This window comes from Microcaecilia unicolor, chromosome 1 (genome assembly GCF_901765095.1).
Source record: "Microcaecilia unicolor chromosome 1, aMicUni1.1, whole genome shotgun sequence".
Lineage (NCBI taxonomy): Eukaryota > Metazoa > Chordata > Amphibia > Gymnophiona > Siphonopidae > Microcaecilia > Microcaecilia unicolor.
Window position 1 is genome coordinate 343,087,183 of NC_044031.1, and position 18,503 is coordinate 343,105,685.

The 18,503-nt window shown below is 47.6% G+C and overlaps 1 protein-coding gene across 1 annotated transcript in view; it reads right to left on the reverse strand.

Annotated features, from left to right (window-relative positions):
- The window catches only part of KIF15 (kinesin family member 15), a 1,036,090-nt gene that overhangs the window by 26,860 nt on the left and 990,727 nt on the right, over window positions 1-18,503 (reverse strand). The window contains 1 exon segment of the mRNA XM_030209299.1: window positions 629-760. Coding sequence (XP_030065159.1) covers window positions 629-760 — 132 coding nt within the window.

Genomic DNA, 18,503 nt, shown 5'->3' on the forward strand with positions numbered 1-18,503 from the left:
ACGGGAAGGGACAAAGACCGAGGTCTTTTTTTTTTTTTTTCAGCGAAATCGCGAAGACGCGCGAGGGTCAACTTGAGGGGCGCGAAACGGCGGCAAAACACGACCGTCCCAAGCGCGGACAAAAGAAGACTGACGAACACGAGCCGGTTCGGGCGGGGAAGACGGCCGCGCATGGGTGCGCATGGGCGCGCGAGGACTAGCAAAGGCCTTTGCTAGTGAAGTTTCTGATTGGAGGGGCTGCCGTGGACGTCACCCATCAGTGAGAACAAGCAGCCTGCTTGTCCTCGGAGAATACATTATTCAGTCCACTAGCCAATTTGACAAAATATCACATCCAGCTCAGTGGATTTACAATGAAGATTAGTTTTCTCCAAAACACAACCCACAGCTTACTTGCAATCAGAATATGCAGAGCTGAGTCTCCCTATACATAACTTCCCTCCAAGAACAAAGTCTGTTAATCTAGCAGAATTACTGCTGAAATTTTTAGCAATGTGACTGAATAATCAATGGCCCAACACAGTGCTTCAGAAGTAGCAGCTTTAAATCAATCTTCTGTACTCCAAACATTTCTAATTGCAGATACACCTAAATGACACTAGCATGAGAAACAAATTATAGGTTATACCTCGATAAGCCTAGCATTATCTTTCTTAAGTTTCACAAGATGCTGAATCTTCTGGTTTAGGTTTTGATGACCAAGCAACTTCCCATTTTCTTCAGCAAGAGATTCAACTTGTTTCTTTAGCAGTATCAACTCCTGTAAAGAAAAATTTAGGAAAGAAAATAGATTTGTAATGTATACAGGTATGAACAAAAGCTCTTGATATGGAAGATTCAAGTGCAAAATAATTTGTTAACAGTGGAACAGACAAGCTTCCTGTTTACTAGGTTACAGTATGAATCTCATAAGTCGAACAAAGGATAAGATTCTTAGCATGAGGCTAAAATGCTCATTTAAAAAAAATCTCAATCTTAAGACTTGAACCAAGTTAATTTTTTTTTATTTATGAAATTTTTTATTTACAATCAAGTATAGTACTTGTACAGAAAAGTAAAAATAAACTGGCTCAACAACCATTTTACAAAATCATAAAACAAGTAAACTTCCTGCCAGAATTACTCAAGTCCACATTAAGGATTCAATATGTTAAACAAATGGAATTTTAGTTTTACATAATTTCTTAAAAAGAATTTGCTAAGTCTGACTATCCAAATGGTACCAGAAAATCAACTACCAAGAGAATTACAATCCCCCACTATTCCTTCTAGCTGTTAAGAAAGCTGTGAGCTGGGAAGGTTCAAAGAAAACATATTTTGTCAACTGATATTTAACGACACATTTGCAGGGGTATCTTTATAAAAAAGGTTGCCCCCAATTGAAGTACCCCTGGTTTCATCAGCAAGGATTGCTGATGTCTCCTCTGAGTATCTTTGGAGACGTCAGGAAAGATTTGGATTCGTTGTCCAATGAAAGTTTTTTCTTTGTTCTTAAAGAACAATTTCATTAACCAGTTCTTGTCAGGTGATAGTGCAACAGTAGCAATTAACGTTGATGGTATTACCATCTTATTATCAGAAGATTCTAATAATGCAGAGACATCTAGGTCTTGATTATCTTGATTCTGCTGTACTTTTGTAGGCAAATAGTATATCTGAGAAAATGGAGGAATGGCTTCTTCAGCCACCAAGTATTTCTTTCACATATTTCCTTAGCATATCTTGAGGAGGAATAGTAACTCGTTTAGGAAAATTTAAGAAATGGAAATTATTACTCCTTACAGAGTTCTCAAGAAAGGAGAAGATACATACCTGTAGCAGGTGTTCTCCGAGGACAGTAGGCTGATTGTTCTCAAGACTGGGTCGACGTCCACGGCGGCCCCCTCCAACGGAATTTTTCCAAAGCAAAAATCTCAAAGCTTTGACAGAACCTTCTGGCGCGCGGGGTGCATGCACCGCGCATGCGCGGCCGTCTTCCCGCCCATTGCGCGAGAGTCCTGCTCAGTTATATCCAAAAGCAAGAATTAAAGGACAACAACTCCAAAGGGGATGTGGGCGGGTTTGTGAGAACAATCAGCTTGCTGTCCTCGGAGAACACCTGCTACAGGTATGTATCTTCACTTTCTCTGAGGACAAGCAGGCTGCTTATTCTCACGACTGGGGTATCCCTAGCACCCAGGCTCACTCAAAACAACAAAGAAAGGTCAACTGGGCCTCGCAATGGCGAGGACATAACAAGGATTGACCTACGAACTAGAACATCTGAGAGTGCAGCCTGGAAAAGAATAAAAATGGGCCTAGGGGGGTGGAGTTGGATTCTAAACCCCAAACAGATTCTGCAGCACCGACTGCCCAAACCGACTGTCGCGTTGGGTATCCTGCTGAAGGCAGTAGTGAGATGTGAACGTGTGGATTGAGGACACCGTTGCAGCTTTGCATATCTCTTCTATAGTGGCTGACTTCAAGTGGGCCACCGATGCTGCCATGGCACTAACACTATGAGCCGTGACATGACCCTCAAGAGTCAGCCCAGCTTGGGTATAAGTGAAGGAAATGCAATCTGCTAGCCAATTAGAAATGGTGTGTTTCCCGACTGCAACTCCCCTTCTGTTGGGATCAAAAGAAACAAACATTTAGGCGGACTGTCTGAAGGGGCTTGTCCGCTCCACGTAGAAGGCCAATGCTCTCTTGCAGTCCAAGGTGTGCAACTGATGTTCAGCAGGGTGGGTTTGAGGACGGGGAAGAAATGTTGGCAAGACAATTGACTGGTTCAGATGGAACTCCGACACCACCTTCGGCAAGAACTTAGGGTGAGTGCGAAGGGCTACTCTGTTGTGATGAAACTTGAGATAAGGAGCATGCGCTACTAAGGCTTGGAGCTCACTGACTCTACGAGCTGAATTAACAGCCACCAAGAAAACGACCTTCCAGTTCAAGTATTTCAGATGGCAGGAATTCAGTGGCTCAAAAGGAGGCTTCATCAGCTGGGTGACACTGGTGGAGGTTTGCCCGGGGGCTTTGACAAAAGCAAACCACTCATGAAGCGAACAACTAAAGGCTATCCAGAGATAGGCTTACAATCTACATGTTGATGATAAGCACTAATTGCGCTAAGTACATAAGTATTGCCATACTTGGAAAGACTAAAGGTCCATCGAGCCCAGCATCCTGTTTCCAACAGTGGCCAATCCAGGTCACAAATACCCGGCAAGATCCCAAAAATGTACAAAACATTTTATTCTGCTTATCCCAGAAATAGTGGATTTTCCCCAAGTCCATTTCATAACGGTCTATGGACTTTTTCTTTAGGAAGCCGTCCAAACCTTTTTTAAACTCCGCTAAGCTAACGCAACGAATTCCAGAGTTTAATTACACGTTGAGTGAAGAAAAGTTTCTTTGATTCGTTTTAAATTTACTACATTGTAGCTTCATCGCATGCCCCCTAGTCCTAGTATTTTTGGAAAGCGTGAACAGACGCTTCACATCTACCTGTTCAACTCCACTCATTATTTTATAGACCTCTATCATATCTCCCCTCAGCCGCCTTTTCTCCAAGTTGAAGAGCCCTAGCCGCTTTAGCCTTTCCTCATAGGGAAGTCGTCCCATCCTCTTTATCATTTTCATTGCCCTTCTCTGCACCTTTTCTAATTCCACTATATCTTTTTTGAGGTGCGGCGACCAGAATTGAACACAATATTCGGTCGCACCATGGAGCGATACAAAGGCATTATAACATCCTCATTTTTGTTTTCCATTCCTTTCCTAATAATACCTAACATTCTATTTGCTTTCTTAGCCTCAGCAGAAGGTTTCAACGTATCATCAACGACAACACCTAGATCCCTTTCTTAGTCCGTGACTCCTACTGTGGAACCTTGCAAGACATAGCTATAATTCAGGTTCCTCTTTCCCACATGCATCACTTTGCACTTGCTCACATTAAATGTCTTCTGCCATTCTGACGCTGTTATGATTGGGGTCTGAACCCCTCTCAAACTTACCTCTCTCCTGGGGGTCAGCTTCTTAGCTGGCTTCTGTTTCTTTGTCTGTCCTTTCTGAGCTGGCTCTGTCTCTCTGTGCTGGCAGCTTCCAGCAGCAGGGCTCTAATTGTTTCACTATACTGCACCTGTGTGGGTAGTCTGAGTTGTTCTAACTCTCTTTGGGTGTACTGGCTTCAAGTGTTTCACGGTTTTGCATTGGTGTGGGTTGGGCCTCTCTGGGTCAGTGTGCTTTTGCCTAGGTCTAGGGAGTGTGACATCATCAGGGAGGGCCTTGATAAGGAAGTGGTGGTGTTTCCTTCAGAGCCTTTGCAACAGTGGTGTTTGCTTTAGGTAGGGTGGTGCAGTGTGCACTTCTGACGTTGTGTCTAGTTTCCCTGCTTGCTTTTGCTAAGGTCCAGGTTAGTGTTAGTGCAGTGTGCACTGGTGACTGTGTGTTTAGCTTTACTGCTTTTCCCTTTTGGTTCCCCTGCTGTTCCCTCTTGGTTTTGGAAGCATTGCTGTGTGTAGGGCTTTGGAAGCTCTGTTGCTGATAGAAGTACTTCAGGGTTTGGTGTTGTTAGGAACACTGCAGAGTTTGCTGTTAGAAGTACTTCTGGGTTTATGCTAGTGGGAGCATTGCAGTCTTTGCTGTTGGTGTTTGGTGATTTAGAATCACTTTTGGCTTATGTGTTAGCTTCCCTTCTTTTCTTGTGGCTCCCCCCTGTCTTCCCTTTTAGTGCTAGGAGCTCTTCTGGTTGCTTACCAGAGTAGTGCTTGGGAAGCACCTTGTTAGTTGTATCTAGCTTGCTAGAGCAGTGCTTAGGTAGCTTGTTAGTTTTGTGTTTAGCTTATTAGTGTAGAGCTCTGCTTGTAGCTTGGTGCTTAGTAGCACCTGTGTTAGCTTTGTGTTTAGTTCCCTGCTCTGTTAGTTTAGGGCTTAGGAAGTCCCTTTCTTGAGCAGGGCTTAGGAGCTCCTGTTTAGTATAGGGCTTAGGAAGTCCTTTTGTCAGTTTACTGTTAGGAACACTCCTGCTGGTTTAGGGCTTGGGAGCAAGTAGATCAGTTTAGGTTTAGGAGCACTTCTGTTTCCAGTCCTGGTCCCTATGTCATCCGGTATCCAGTAAGTCCTGTCGGCTACTCGAACCCAGGAGCTCAACTTCTGGGGGGCTTAGTAGCTAAGTGCAGGTGAAGCTGTGTGGACCAGTCCAGTGTGCTCCAGTCCCGTGTTCCAGTCCTGTGTCCTCCAGTCCGGGGGACCAGTCCAGTGTGCTCCAGTCCAGTGTGTTCCGGTCCGGTGTGTGTTCCAGTCTGGTGTGCTCCAGTCCGGTGTGTGTTCCAGTCCGGGGGATTGCAGTCCAGTGTTCCAGTCCTGTGTCCTCCAGTCCGGGGGATTCCAGTCCAGGTATTCCGGTTCGCTAGGCAGTGCCTGCAGTCCCTGCCGGTGTGCTTACCCAGTGTTGGTTGGTGGGTTTTGCCTGCTGCTGTCGCTCCTCGGCAGCAGCCCAAGGGCTCACGTTTGCTCCAGAGCCCGGCCCCGCGGGCTCTGAACTTGAGAACCTGACAGATTGCAAAGGCCATGAGCCCGGCAAGAACCCCCGCCCAGCTGACACAGCTGGGGTCCAGCTCCATCATTGTTCTTGATCCTTCTATGACTCTTCGTCAGTATCGTGGGAAACTTTTGTCTCATCCTGTTTTGAAGAAGACCCCTGAAGCGGCAGCTGAGAGAAAACGTGTCCGGTGGCTTGGAATCGCTGAAAACCCAGTTTCAGATATGGACCCTTTTATCACGCTCGCTGAATATCGCCGCAGCCTGGTCTTGAATCCAGCTTTGTGGGATACTCCTGAAGCTGTCGCTGAGAGGAGACGTCTTGGGAATTCCACGCTCTGGGCCCAGCAGGGGTCCAGTCCATTCCAAGCAGCGCGCCCAGACAAGCCTCTGAATCCAATCCGAGCAGCGCGTCCAGTCAAGCTTCAGAGTCCAGTCCGAGGAGGGCTTCTCACTGAGCCTCCGATGCCAGTTCAAGGGGCTCTTCCACTCAAGCCTCGGAGCCTGGTCCAAGGGACGCTCCTAACTGAGTCGCCGACCAGTTCAAGTGGCGCTTCCACACAAGCCTCTGAGTCCAGTCCGAGGGATGCTTCTGACTGAGCCTCCGAGTCCAGTCCAGAGGGCGCTTCGAACCGAGCCTCCTATCCCAGTTCAGGTGGCGCTTCCACTCAAGCCTCTGAGTTCAGTCCGAGGGGTGCTTCTGACAGAGTCTCCGATTCCAGTCCAAGCAGCACGTCAAGCCAAGTCTCTGCGTCCAGTTCAAGTGTCACTGTCTACTGAGTCTCCTAGTACAAGTTTGGATCCCAGTTCCAACCCCATTTTTGATCTGGATCCGTTTCTGACACTCCAGGATTACCGGGTTGCACTTTTGTCTGATCCAGCCTTGAAGAATACTCCTGAAGCTGCAGCAGAGAGAAGGCGTGCCTCCTGGCTTGGGTTCGAAGAGAAGCCAGTTTCTGCTATTGACCCTGCTACCAAGCTCTTCTTTTACCGCTTCCAACTCCTCTCGGAGCCAACCCTGCGGGATACTCCTGAAGCCCAAGCTGAAAGAAGGTGGCTTCCTGATTTTTCCCGCCAAACTTCTGAGTCCAGCCTGAAGGGCTTTGCCTGCCAAGATGCTGAGTCCGGATCGAGTGGCAGCAGTGGCAGCCGAGATGCTAAGTCCGGATCGAGTGGCGGCAGTGGCAGCCGAGATGCTGAGTCCGGAGTGAGTTGCAGCAGGGGCAGCCAAGATGCTGAGTCTGGAGCGAGTTGCAGCAGTGGCAGCCAAGATGCTGAGTCCGGGTCAAGTTGCAACTCCAGTCAAGATGTTGAGTCCGGTGAGAGTTGGAGTTCCAGATCCAGGCAAGATGCTGAGTCCGGGTCAAGTTGCAGTCCCGGCCAAGATGCTGAGTCCGGGTCAAGTTGCAGTCCCGGCCAAGATGCTGAGTTCGGGTCAAGTTGGAGTTCCAGTCCCAGGCAAGATGCTGAGTCCGGGTCAAGTTGCAGTTCCGGCCAAGATGCTGAGTTCGGGTCAAGTTGGAGTTCCAGTCCCAGGCAAGATGCTGAGTCCGGGTCAAGTTGCAGTTCCGGCCAAGATGCTGAGTTCGGGTCAAGTTGGAGTTCCAGTCCCGGCCAAGATGCTGAGTCCGGGTCAAGTTGCAGTTCCGGCCAAGATGCTGAGTTCGGGTCAAGTTGGAGTTCCAGTCCCAGGCAAGATGCTGAGTCTGGATCGAGTTGCAGTTCCAGTCAAGATGCTGAGTCTGGATCGAGTTGTAGTTCCAGCCAAGATGCTGAGTCTGGATTGAGTTGCAGTTCCAGTCAAGATGCGGAGTCTGGATCGAGTTGCAGTTCCAGTCAAGATGCTGAGTCTGGATCGAGTTGGAGTTCCAGTTCCAGGCAAGATGCTGAGTCCGGCTCAAGTTGCAGTCCCAGCCAAGATGCTGAGTCCGGGTCAAGTTGGATTTCCAGTCCCAGGCAAGATGCTGAGTCTGGGTCAAGTTGGAGTTCCAGTCCCAGGCAAGATGCTGAGTCCGGGTCAAGTTGGAGTTCCAGTCTCAGGCAAGATGCTGAGTCTACTCCGAGTTCCCATTTCAGCCAAGATGTTGAACTCCTTCTGAGTTCCAGCTCCAGCCAAGGGGCAAGGTCTAGTCTGAAGTCCAGTTCGAGTTCCTGTCTGGCTTCAGATTCCAGGATGGGTGTGGGCTCTAGCCCAGTTCTGGCTGCTACAGTGGAGTGCCAGGAAGTCAAGGAAGTGGTGGACTCCCTTCAGGAGATGGTTCCTGTTGAATAGAACTTCGCTTGTTGCATCCAAGACTCTGATCCTGCCTAGCAGCCGTTCTAAAGAGCCTCGTGGCGGCCAAAGCCACTCTGGTATCCAAGTTCCAGATGTACTTGTCACTTCCTGCCCAGCCATCCAGATTTATGTTGTGAAACCCATTGGGAGATTTCATCACAGCTACCCATGGAGACCTAAATTGTATTTTGAGACCTGGAGCTCCCGTGGGGACACGGGAGCTTTGAGGGGGAGGTGCTGTTATGATTGGGGTCTGAACCCCTCTCAAACTTACCTCTTTCCTGGGGGTCAGCTTCTTAGCTGGCTTCTGTTTCTTTGTCTGTCCTTTCTGAGCTGGCTCTGTCTCTCTGTGCTGGCAGCTTCAAGCAGCAGGGCTCTAATTGTTTCACTATACTGCACCTGTGTGGGTATTCTGAGTTATTCTAACTCTCTTTGGGTGTACTGGCTTCAAGTCTTTCACGGTTTTGCATTGGTGTGGGTTGGGCCTCTCTGGGTCAGTGTGCTTTTGCCTAGGTCTAGGGAGTGTGACATCATCAGGGAGGGCCTTGATAAGGAAGTGGTGTTGTTTCCTTCAGAGCCTTTGCAACAGTGGTGTTTGCTTTAGGTAGGGTGGTGCAGTGTGCATTTCTGACGTTGTGTCTAGTTTCCCTGCTTGCTTTTGCTAAGGTCCAGGTTAGTGTTAGTGCAGTGTGCACTGGTGACTGTGTGTTTAGCTTTCCTGCTTTTCCCTTTTGGTTCCCCTGCTGTTCCCTCTTGGTTTTGGAAGCATTGCTGTGTGTAGGGCTTTGGAAGCTCTGTTGCTGATAGAAGTACTTCAGGGTTTGGTGTTGTTAGGAACACTGCAGAGTTTGCTGTTAGAAATACTTCTGGATTTATGCTAGTGGGAGCATTGCAGTCTTTGCTGTTGGTGTTTGGTGATTTAGAATCACTTTTGGCTTATGTGTTAGCTTCCCTTCTTTTCTTGTGGCTCCCCCCTGTCTTCCCTTTTAGTGCTAGGAGCTCTTCTGGTTGCTTACCAGAGTAGTGCTTGGGAAGCACCTTGTTAGTTGTATCTAGCTTGCTAGAGCAGTGCTTAGGTAGCTTGTTAGTTTTGTGTTTAGCTTATTAGTGTAGAGCTCTGCTTGTAGCTTGGTGCTTAGTAGCACCTGTGTTAGCTTTGTGTTTAGTTCCCTGCTCTGTTAGTTTAGGGCTTAGGAAGTCCCTTTCTTGAGCAGGGCTTAGGAGCTCCTGTTTAGTATAGGGCTTAGGAAGTCCTTTTGTCAGTTTACTGTTAGGAACACTCCTGCTGGTTTAGGGCTTGGGAGCAAGTAGATCAGTTTAGGTTTAGGAGCACTTCTGTTTCCAGTCCTGGTTCCTATGTCATCCGGTATCCAGTAAGTCCTGTCGGCTACTCGAACCCATGAGCTCAACTTCTGGGGGGCTTAGTAGCTAAGTGCAGGTGAAGCTGTGTGGACCAGTCCAGTGTGCTCCAGTCCCGTGTTCCAGTCCTGTGTCCTCCAGTCCGGGGGACCAGTCCAGTGTGCTCCAGTCCAGTGTGTTCCGGTCCGGTGTGTGTTCCAGTCTGGTGTGCTCCAGTCCGGTGTGTGTTCCAGTCCGGGGGATTGCAGTCCAGTGTTCCAGTCCTGTGTCCTCCAGTCCGGGGGATTCCAGTCCAGGTGTTCCGGTTCGCTGGGCAGTGCCTGCAGTCCCTGCCGGTGTGCTTACCCAGTGTTGGTTGGTGGGTTTTGCCTGCTGCTGTCGCTCCTCGGCAGCAGCCCAAGGGCTCACGTTTGCTCCAGAGCCCGGCCCCGCGGGCTCTGAACTTGAGAACCTGACAGACACCCAGTCTCCCAGTCTCGTAAGGTCCGCTTGTAATTTTTCACAATCCTCCCACGATTTAACAACTTTGAATAACTTTGTGTCATCAGCAAATTTAATTACCTCACTAGTTACTCTCATCTCTAGGTCATTTATAAATATGTTAAAAAGCAGTGGTCCCAGCACAGACCCCTGGGGAACCCCACGAACTACCCTTCCCCATTGAGAATAATGACCATTTAACCCTACTCTCTGTTTTCTATCTTTCAACCAGTTTTTAATCCACAATAGAACACTACCTCCTATCCCATGACTCTCCAATTTGTTGTGCAGGGTCGGGTGGGGGGGGGGGGGGGGAAGTGATGTAGTGAGAGGTGTGAGTTAGAAAGGCATCCAGGAACTGGGTGAGACAGTGTGAAATAGAAGCCTGGGTGAGCCCTGTGTTAGCAGCTAATATAGATTGAAAACTCCCAGTGGCCAGGACAGAGAGAGAGGCAGTGATTTTGAGGTTTGTTTTGTTACATTTGTACCCCGCGCTTTCCCACTCATGGCAGGCTCAATGCGGCAGGCAATGGAGGGTTAAGTGACTTGCCCTGAGTCACAGGGAGCTGCCTGTGCCGGGAATCGAACTCAGTTCCTCAGTTCTCCAGGACCAAAGTCCACAGGGGATGGGGTTATTCCTACGGGTCTGGGGCTGAAGGAGGGGTTTCAGCTGCTCACAAAGCTGCACAATGGTCGCCCTATCAAACCTGAACCTTGTTAGACACTGCTGGTCAGTGAGGTGTAGGAAGGTGGTGCGGGTCTGAACACTCAGGGCCGTGAATACCTCCTGCGGTGTGTGGCCTCTTCCTCTACCATGCCAGCCACCAGTGCATTAACTGCATCCATATCCCCACCAGTGCAAGTATAAGTACTAGTAGTAAAACAAGAACAGCACACAGATCTCTCACTGCCAGCCACCACGCCCTCTGACCACTCACTCGCCAAACACTACAGGCAACACAGAGACAAACGGAGATCAGGGAATACAATATACACGTGGGGACAGTGAATGGAGAGGGATAGGGGGAGGGGAAGGGGAAGGGACCGATAGAGCAAGTAGTAGGGAAAGGTCAAAAGGTAAGAAACGAAAGAGGCAGGTGAGGGTGAAAACGTTCTGACTAGGGCAGACAGACAAACGTAACAGGTACTCAACACACTCAGCTTTCTCTGCAACCAACAACTCAGCTCTCCCAACACCGATCTCGCCACTCTCCAACTCCACATAATTGCTAATGGGTCTAAAGATGACTTCCCCCTTGCTGTGGACGCTTTTATTTCGGGTCCAACCAATGATGCCCATGTTCCCGCCCAACCAGAGCCATTTCGCTATCCGTTATACGTTGTAGACGACCACCTTGTAACACAGCCCCCAACACGCCCCTTATTTGGGCGTTTGTATCTGAGCGTACGAGCAAAATGGACGCACTGAAAGTTTTGTTTCCATTATACTGATTTATTCGTTTTTGGGCGATAAACGTCTATCTCCCGATTTGGGTCGCACTATAGGCGTTTTTCTCCTTCGATTATAAGCAGGATAAGCTACTGTTGTCAAATTGTCTGAGACAATCAGGACCAACTTGTCCTACAGAACACCTTGAAATGCCCGCAGGGACAACAAAATCGCACAAAGCTCCAAACAATTGATAGGCCAGAGTGCCTCATCCACAGACCAAAGGCCCAATGTGCTGGAGGTGCATAGGTCACCACCAGCACCACCCAGAGAGGCGTCACAAGTGGCACTTCCCGTTGCAGATACAATGGAGCGAGCCACCAGCTTATACTGCGCTTTGCCTGTGGCATCCACGGAAGACACTGATGACAGTCTCGAGACATCTGAGACCAGCGCCCCAGAGCAGGGACTGCTGCGGGGGGGGGGGGGGGGGGGGGGGGGGGGGGACACATGTGTGCCTGGGCCAAAGGAACCACCTCCAAGGTGGCAGCCATTGAGTTGAGGACCTGGACATAATCCCATATTCTGGGACTCAAGGTTCTGAGCAGTACCAAGATCTGATCCTGAAGTTTGGCAATCCTGTCTTCCATCAGGAAAACTTTGCCCTGAGCAGTGTCTAACTGGACCCCTACATACTCCAGAGACTGGGATGGCTGCAGATGTCCTTTGACCAAGATGACCACCCAAACCAAACCAAATTAGCCTGTTCATGACCCAAAGGCTCTCTTGCTTGGAGTCCGCCCACATAAGCTAATGGTCAAGGTATGGGTGGACTCGAATGCTCTCACGCTGGAGAAACGTCGCCACAACCACGACCTTGGAAAAGGTGAGAGGCACTGTAGATAGGCCAAAGGGCATCGACTGAAACTGAAAGAATAAGCGAGAATTGAAAAGCGCAAGAAGCGCTTATACAGGGGCCAAATCGGAATATGCAGATAAGCCTCTTTGAGATCCAAAGCCATGAGGAACTCTCCTGGCTGCACTGCCGCCAGCACCGATCTCAGGGCTTCCATCCGAAAGTGCCGTATCCAAAGGTACTGATGGACTTTGAGGTTAACACTGGATGGCAAGACCCCTCTTTCTCTGGAACCACGAAATAGATGGAGTACCGGCCCCCATTTAACTCTGAGCTTTGTACTGTCACGACCATGCTCATCTCCAGCAAGGAGACAAGAATGGACTGGACTGCTGCCTTTTCGCCACGGCGATGCAAGGGGACTCCAAGAAAAAAAATCTGCGATGGGAGAGGAAAACTCTATTTGTAACTGTCTCTGATAAAGCTAAGAACCCGGAAGTCTGACGTAATCGTGGCCCACTCTTCGTAACAAAGAGACAAACGCCCTCCCATCATGGGAGTCCCATGTGTACCTCTGAAGAATAGACTGGCCTCCCATTATTGGGTAGCTCGAGCGGCCACCTCTGCCCGGGCAGGCCAAGAGGCGGGCCGTTTGCCAGGACGAAAAGATGATTGCTGTTGATATCGGGGCTTATTAAAGGAGAAGGAGAAAGTGGCAGAACGGTCTGGATGATATCTCCATGCCTTCTTTACGCGAGAATGGGACTGAGGCACCCTGAAGGCCAACCGCGACGTCCTCTGGCAAGCATTGTGTTTTTGAATCCCCTAAATCTTTAACCAATTTTTCCAAATCCTCCCCAAAGAGAAGAATCCCTCAAAAAGGCAAGTGAGTCAGGCGCTGCTTAGACACCGCATCTGCCACCTGTTTGGCCTAAGCTCTGACCAAGTCATACAAAGAATCTGCGAGGTATGTCAGCCCCGTTTCCATACTGGGAAACTCAAGAGACATCAGATCCTCGGATTTCGCAAAGGCATTTGCCGCCTGCTCAACTCAGCTCATTCAGCACAAGAGCTGCAGATAGCCACAAGAGGGCTGAAACTTCAAAGGCAGTCTTCAACAAACGCTCCAACTTTTTTTGTTGTTGTTGCATTTGTACCCCGCGCTTTCCCACTCATGGCAGGCTCAATGCGGCTTACATGGGGCAATGGAGGGTTAAGTGACTTGCCCAGAGTCACAAGAAGCTGCCTTTGCCTGAAGTGGGAATCAAACTCAGTTCCTCAGTTCCCCAGGACCAAAGTCCACCACCCTAACCACTAGGCCACTCCTCCACTCCTTATCCTGCATATCCTTTAATGCCACACCACTCTCAACCAGTGGCATGATCCTTGTCACCGCTGTCACCAAGGCGTCCACCTTAGGCAGCTTTAGCTTGTCCAGCTTCCTCTGAACCAAGGGATAAAGCTTGGACATAGCCTGGGAGACCTATAGGCTCTCCTCCGGGTTTGACCACTGTACAGAAATAAGTTCTTGGATAGCTGCATGATGGGAAAAGCCCTAGGCAGCTGCCTAGTGCTTGCCATCTTGGGGTTAGCCGCCGTGGGGACTGGAAATATTCAGTGCCTGCAACGCTTTATTGATAAAGGAAGAAAGTAAGGAAGGAAAGAAGGCAGTTACTCCCTGTGAAAAATCCAAACCACTGTAGGATCATCCGTTTTGTTTCCTAAGAGCTCACCCTACTCTAGCTCCTCAGGCAACTGTCCCGGTCTAAAGGAGGAAGAACAGTTTGCCTCAGAGTGGGGGCCAACGACCCCCCCCCCCAAGACAGTCATCCAGCTGTCTCCACTTTAACTCCGGACCCCCTGAAATGGTCTGAGAAGACTGTAAGAATCATTCCCTCAATTCCTCCGGAGGCAAAGGCAGCTCTGGAGCCCTCGAGGATGAGCCCCCTTTTGAGGAGGTAAGCCTGGTGCAGTAAAAGGATACATTTGGGGTAAAGGGTTCAACTCCCCCCCCCCCCCCCCCAGAATCAGTATGCAGTCCCTGAGTCATGCCTGCCTCCCCTGGAGGAAACAAACACTCAGATGGGACTGCCCCACAGGCGGCTCGACCGGCTGATCCAAGATGGCAATGGTCTCGTCAAGGCGTAAAGACAGGGGAGATCATGGCGGAGAAACTGGAGTGTGGGAAGCCGCCAAATCCTCACCTGAAACAGGACCCTCAGGGGAAAAGCCTCCTGAACATGCTCCCATGCATCTGACTGATGCTTCCCATAGTGAGAGCAGCGCTCCAAGGATTCTGCTGTCATGCCTGAAGTGAAAGTAAAACCGTGGTTTTACAGAACTCACCCAGCAGCTGGAACCTGAAGGAATCCACCTGTCTGTCCCAGCCAGCATTTCAAATGGGCAAAGAAAGGCATTTCAATCCCCAATTAAGCCACAACAGCCAAGCTGCTGAGAGCTCCCCAACCAAGGTAAAGACGCTCCCCACAGGGGCTTTTTTTTTTTTTATTGAGAGGAATGTTTTTAATTACCCCTCTCTAGACCCCCGCAGGACCCTTGCCCACGGAGGTGGAGAGAGGGTTTCAGAAGGCTCATAATAAGTCTCTTAAATATGACCTCTGTTTTCTGGCTCCTAATTTCCAAGGACATCCTAGGGCATCTATTCTCCCACATGATGTACTAGAGTTTAAAAGATAGTCTATTTAGGTGATATAAGGTGTGAAATGAAACAGAGAAATTAACACAGAGACTAGAGAATAGTGAGATATAATTTTACTTGTGTGTCTGTGAAACAGTTTAAAGAGAAAGAAGAGATTGAAACTGAGACTGGAGCAGTGTAGTAAAAGAAATAGTCTTTTATTCTCACCCAATCAGGACTTCAAGTTGGTACATACATCAGTCAGATTCTGGGTTCAACCAGCCAGAGCTTCGCCCTCTGAGATTTGTTGGGGAAAGAGTCCGATTTTAGCTCAGATTTGCATTTCTTATATAGTATTTGGTCCCCATACAAGTCTATGGAGAGGGACTTTTTTTATCTTAACCACCGGTCAGGTGTCCACCTGTTTCTCAATCTTTTTCCTGTCTTGTAAACTCCTAATATGGTCAACTCCTAATATGGACTGTTCCTAATCTTGTGCAACCATCTCTTCTAAGATGAAGAGATCAGTTCCATATCTTGTGACTCTGGCTGCCATTTTAACTGCAACAGACTCCATGTTCTGAACCAAACTTTTTAGGATTTTAGCCATCAATTCCTTGATCTTGGCTTTTGCACTGCTTTTGAATGTCACACTGAATTCTAATAAGGCTTATCAAGCAGCCCTGCTTCTGCAGGTGCTCAGCAACAAGGCCATCATCAGATTTTTAGGCCTAGTCAGTGCCTTTTAGCAGTTTAAGCTGTTTAAGGTATGTAAATTGACCCACCACTATTCCAGTGGATGGATCCCAAGCTGGGACACATATTAACTTGCAGGAAAAGCAAGTCCTTGCTCAGCCAGTCATAGATTTTTAAACCTAGCTGGTATTTTTACAGCCTGAGTCCTAAAATCTGGCCTTCCACCCTTCCGGTGGGCATCCAGTGAGGGCCTCTTGCTGTACTATATTTATACAGGAAGGAGCCAAGAGCCCAATAGGAGCCAAACAAAGCAGCCAGGGAATACAGGGTAGGAGAGGGACCAGGCACCACCAGGTGTTCCCCCCTAAAGCCGGCACCAAATAGCCGAGACACCCCCAAGCTCTACAGAACCAGGAAACCCAAAATTGGAGCGTCTACTAAAGATGAAGCCAGGAGCTTGTGGACCATTCCACCGCCTGCTGGAGACAGAGATATATTGAATAGCAAGAGAAATACCGTCCTATAAGACAGAGTCAATTCAGTACTCTATCTCCCCATGCTGATAGATGGACATACCCCACAAGTATCTGGATTCATCTGCTGCTGTTGCTAAGGAAAATTATTTTTATTGATCATCAGTTGTATACTGTATCTATATAATTATTCATTAAACCTAAAATTTACTATTCAAAGGTGGCATCACAGTTTACAGCTTAGGGGCCACAATACATATGAATCTGACCCTGGCTTTAGTTAATTGTATTCAAATTCATGTTTTTATATTGTCCACTACTTTGTATCTTTCTCTGACATAAGGAGTTTTAAAAATTAAATTAAATTAAGGCTACTACACTGAGGAGAGATTTTGTTGATGGGGCAAAATGGGGTTGATAGGCTAAGGATGCAAAATGCTGGATAACAGGGAAGAATCCCAACAACAAACTGTTCTATATATAGAGGAACAATCAGGGCTTTTTTTGAGGGGGTACTTGGGAGGTACTGAATACTGGCACTTTTTCCATTGTCTGCTAAAATTGACCCATGGTCCTCATATTTTAATGAAAGAGCTCAGGCTCTACATACAATTTCTGCCTTGTCATATATTCTGTGATTGGTTGCTGGGGACCTGGCTATTGTAGAGTGGGTTCCTCAGGGATCACTCCACCCCTGAAGGGTGGCCTGGCATTTAAGTACTGGCACCTTTTTCGCTAGAACCCCCCCCCCCCCCCCCCCCCCACTGGGAATAATATACCCAAATCTAAGAAAACTCTCTGACATATTGGCCACTTATGTACACTTAATCCTACCCTCAATCTGTTGTGTCTTGTTTTTATATCAAAATTTGTTTATTCGCATTATAGGAGGAGACTGTCAGTGTAAAGAGCAGTCTGAACTAGCATACTCATAGGTACCCCACTACTGTTTTCCACAGAAAAACTTAGGCCACATTGAGCCCTGCATGTCTATTTTATTGTGAACAAACCATAAGGCTCCTCCTGGTATAGTAACTATAATTAATGGGATGTGTTCATACAAGACCAAAAAAGTGTTTAATAGACTTAAAAAAGATTTAGGAGCCCTTTGACCTATTTTGCTCTGAAACGTAAATTAATATGAATTGACGTGAATCTGCACCCTGGTACACAAAATTAAATACAGCAAAGCCCCGGGATACATGACTTACCTCATAGATCTACCAACCAGCAACAGAACCGGATCATCAGGAACATACGTAAACCTCCATTACCCAAATTGCAAAGGACTCAAATACAAAGCAACCTGTGCATCCAACTTCTCCTATATAAGCACACAACTATGTAATGCACTGCCAAAAGCTGTGAAAACAATCTATGACCATCTACTATGGAACGCACTGCCAAAAGCTGTGAAAACAATCTATGACCATCTAAACTTCAGGAAATCACTAAAAACCAACCTGTTCAAAAAGGCTTACCTTACCGACAACATAAATGACTAGACTTGGCAACGTAGCAAAACCAATGATCTTACTGAATATACAACCTTCCCTCTTTTTGCCCCCCATGGTGCCTGAAATGCACCTACCTTACTCGACCACAACATAACCTTGCATTTGTTTCTCTCTACCGGACTTGGCAAACTCCTTTAAGGTAATATGTAAGCCACACTGAGCCTGCAAATAGGTGGGAGAATGTGGGATACAAATGTAACAAATAAATATGTTTACATTGCAAATACTTCATTTTTGTAATCTACACTGATGTAGGAGTGTGCAAATCATGTACTTTATAAGTTTTGTTTACTGATTTATGTTACTTTGTTTAAAATTTAAAAACTTAACGATGGTTTTGAATTAAAAAAACAAAACATGTTGGAGTATAAAAACAATTGCTCGCAAAAGCAAGGTTAGTTAAGTACCTGGGTTTAAAGGATACCTTTAAAAGACGTAACACGTTTTAAGATGGAGGCTTAAAGTTAGTTACAAAAACTTGGAATTTTAACTATTTGTCAAGGCATTGTAATATTTCTATCTATATGTTTTCCTTTAAGCCAAACTTTTCTGAGACTTCAAAAACAAAAAAAGAAAGTTTAGTTTCATTTACTCCGGTCTTAATATAAAAATCTCCAACACAAAAAACAAGATGGCGCTTTGAGGAGAACACTGCAAGGCGGTTCATTACCCGATTACCTTCATTGCTGAAACTCTTTACCTGTGCTCATGCCAAAAAGGAGGGGTAAACAGTGTGTCGGCCCCACTACACCTGTGAGACCATCGGGGCCAATGGACCGCTTCGCCGTGCCTGGAAGTTCTTTGGGGCCAGGAGCCTCGCTGCTGGAGGGAGCGGTGGAAGGTATCTCGCTCCCCCAACTTGAGGTAGAGATCTCGTTTAGTCCCGATGAGCGGAGGCCTCTGAGAATGCCGGCGGTGGAGCTGCAACAGGGGCGGGAAGCCCCTTGTGTTATCGACCAAGGAATGCTTCCTCCAGTGGGGCCCAGATTGCAGTGTGGAGCCGCTGGATGTCAGCACTGGAGAAGAAATACTGGGGAGAGCCAATGTTCTGGCAGACTCCAGAGCAGTAGATGAGAAGCAGCCATCGGGAGAAACTTTAGCTGAATTCACTGCACTAAGTCCTTTCTGCCTTTAAAACCAACCACTATTACTCTAGACTCAATTTGGGAAGCTCTTATGAGCTTAGAAACTTCCTTTTCACAGAAATTGCAATTGGTAACTCAAACTACCAAATTGCCCTTGGAAAAGATTTCAGTCTTGGAAACAAGAATATTGAGAAAATAACAGAAACGA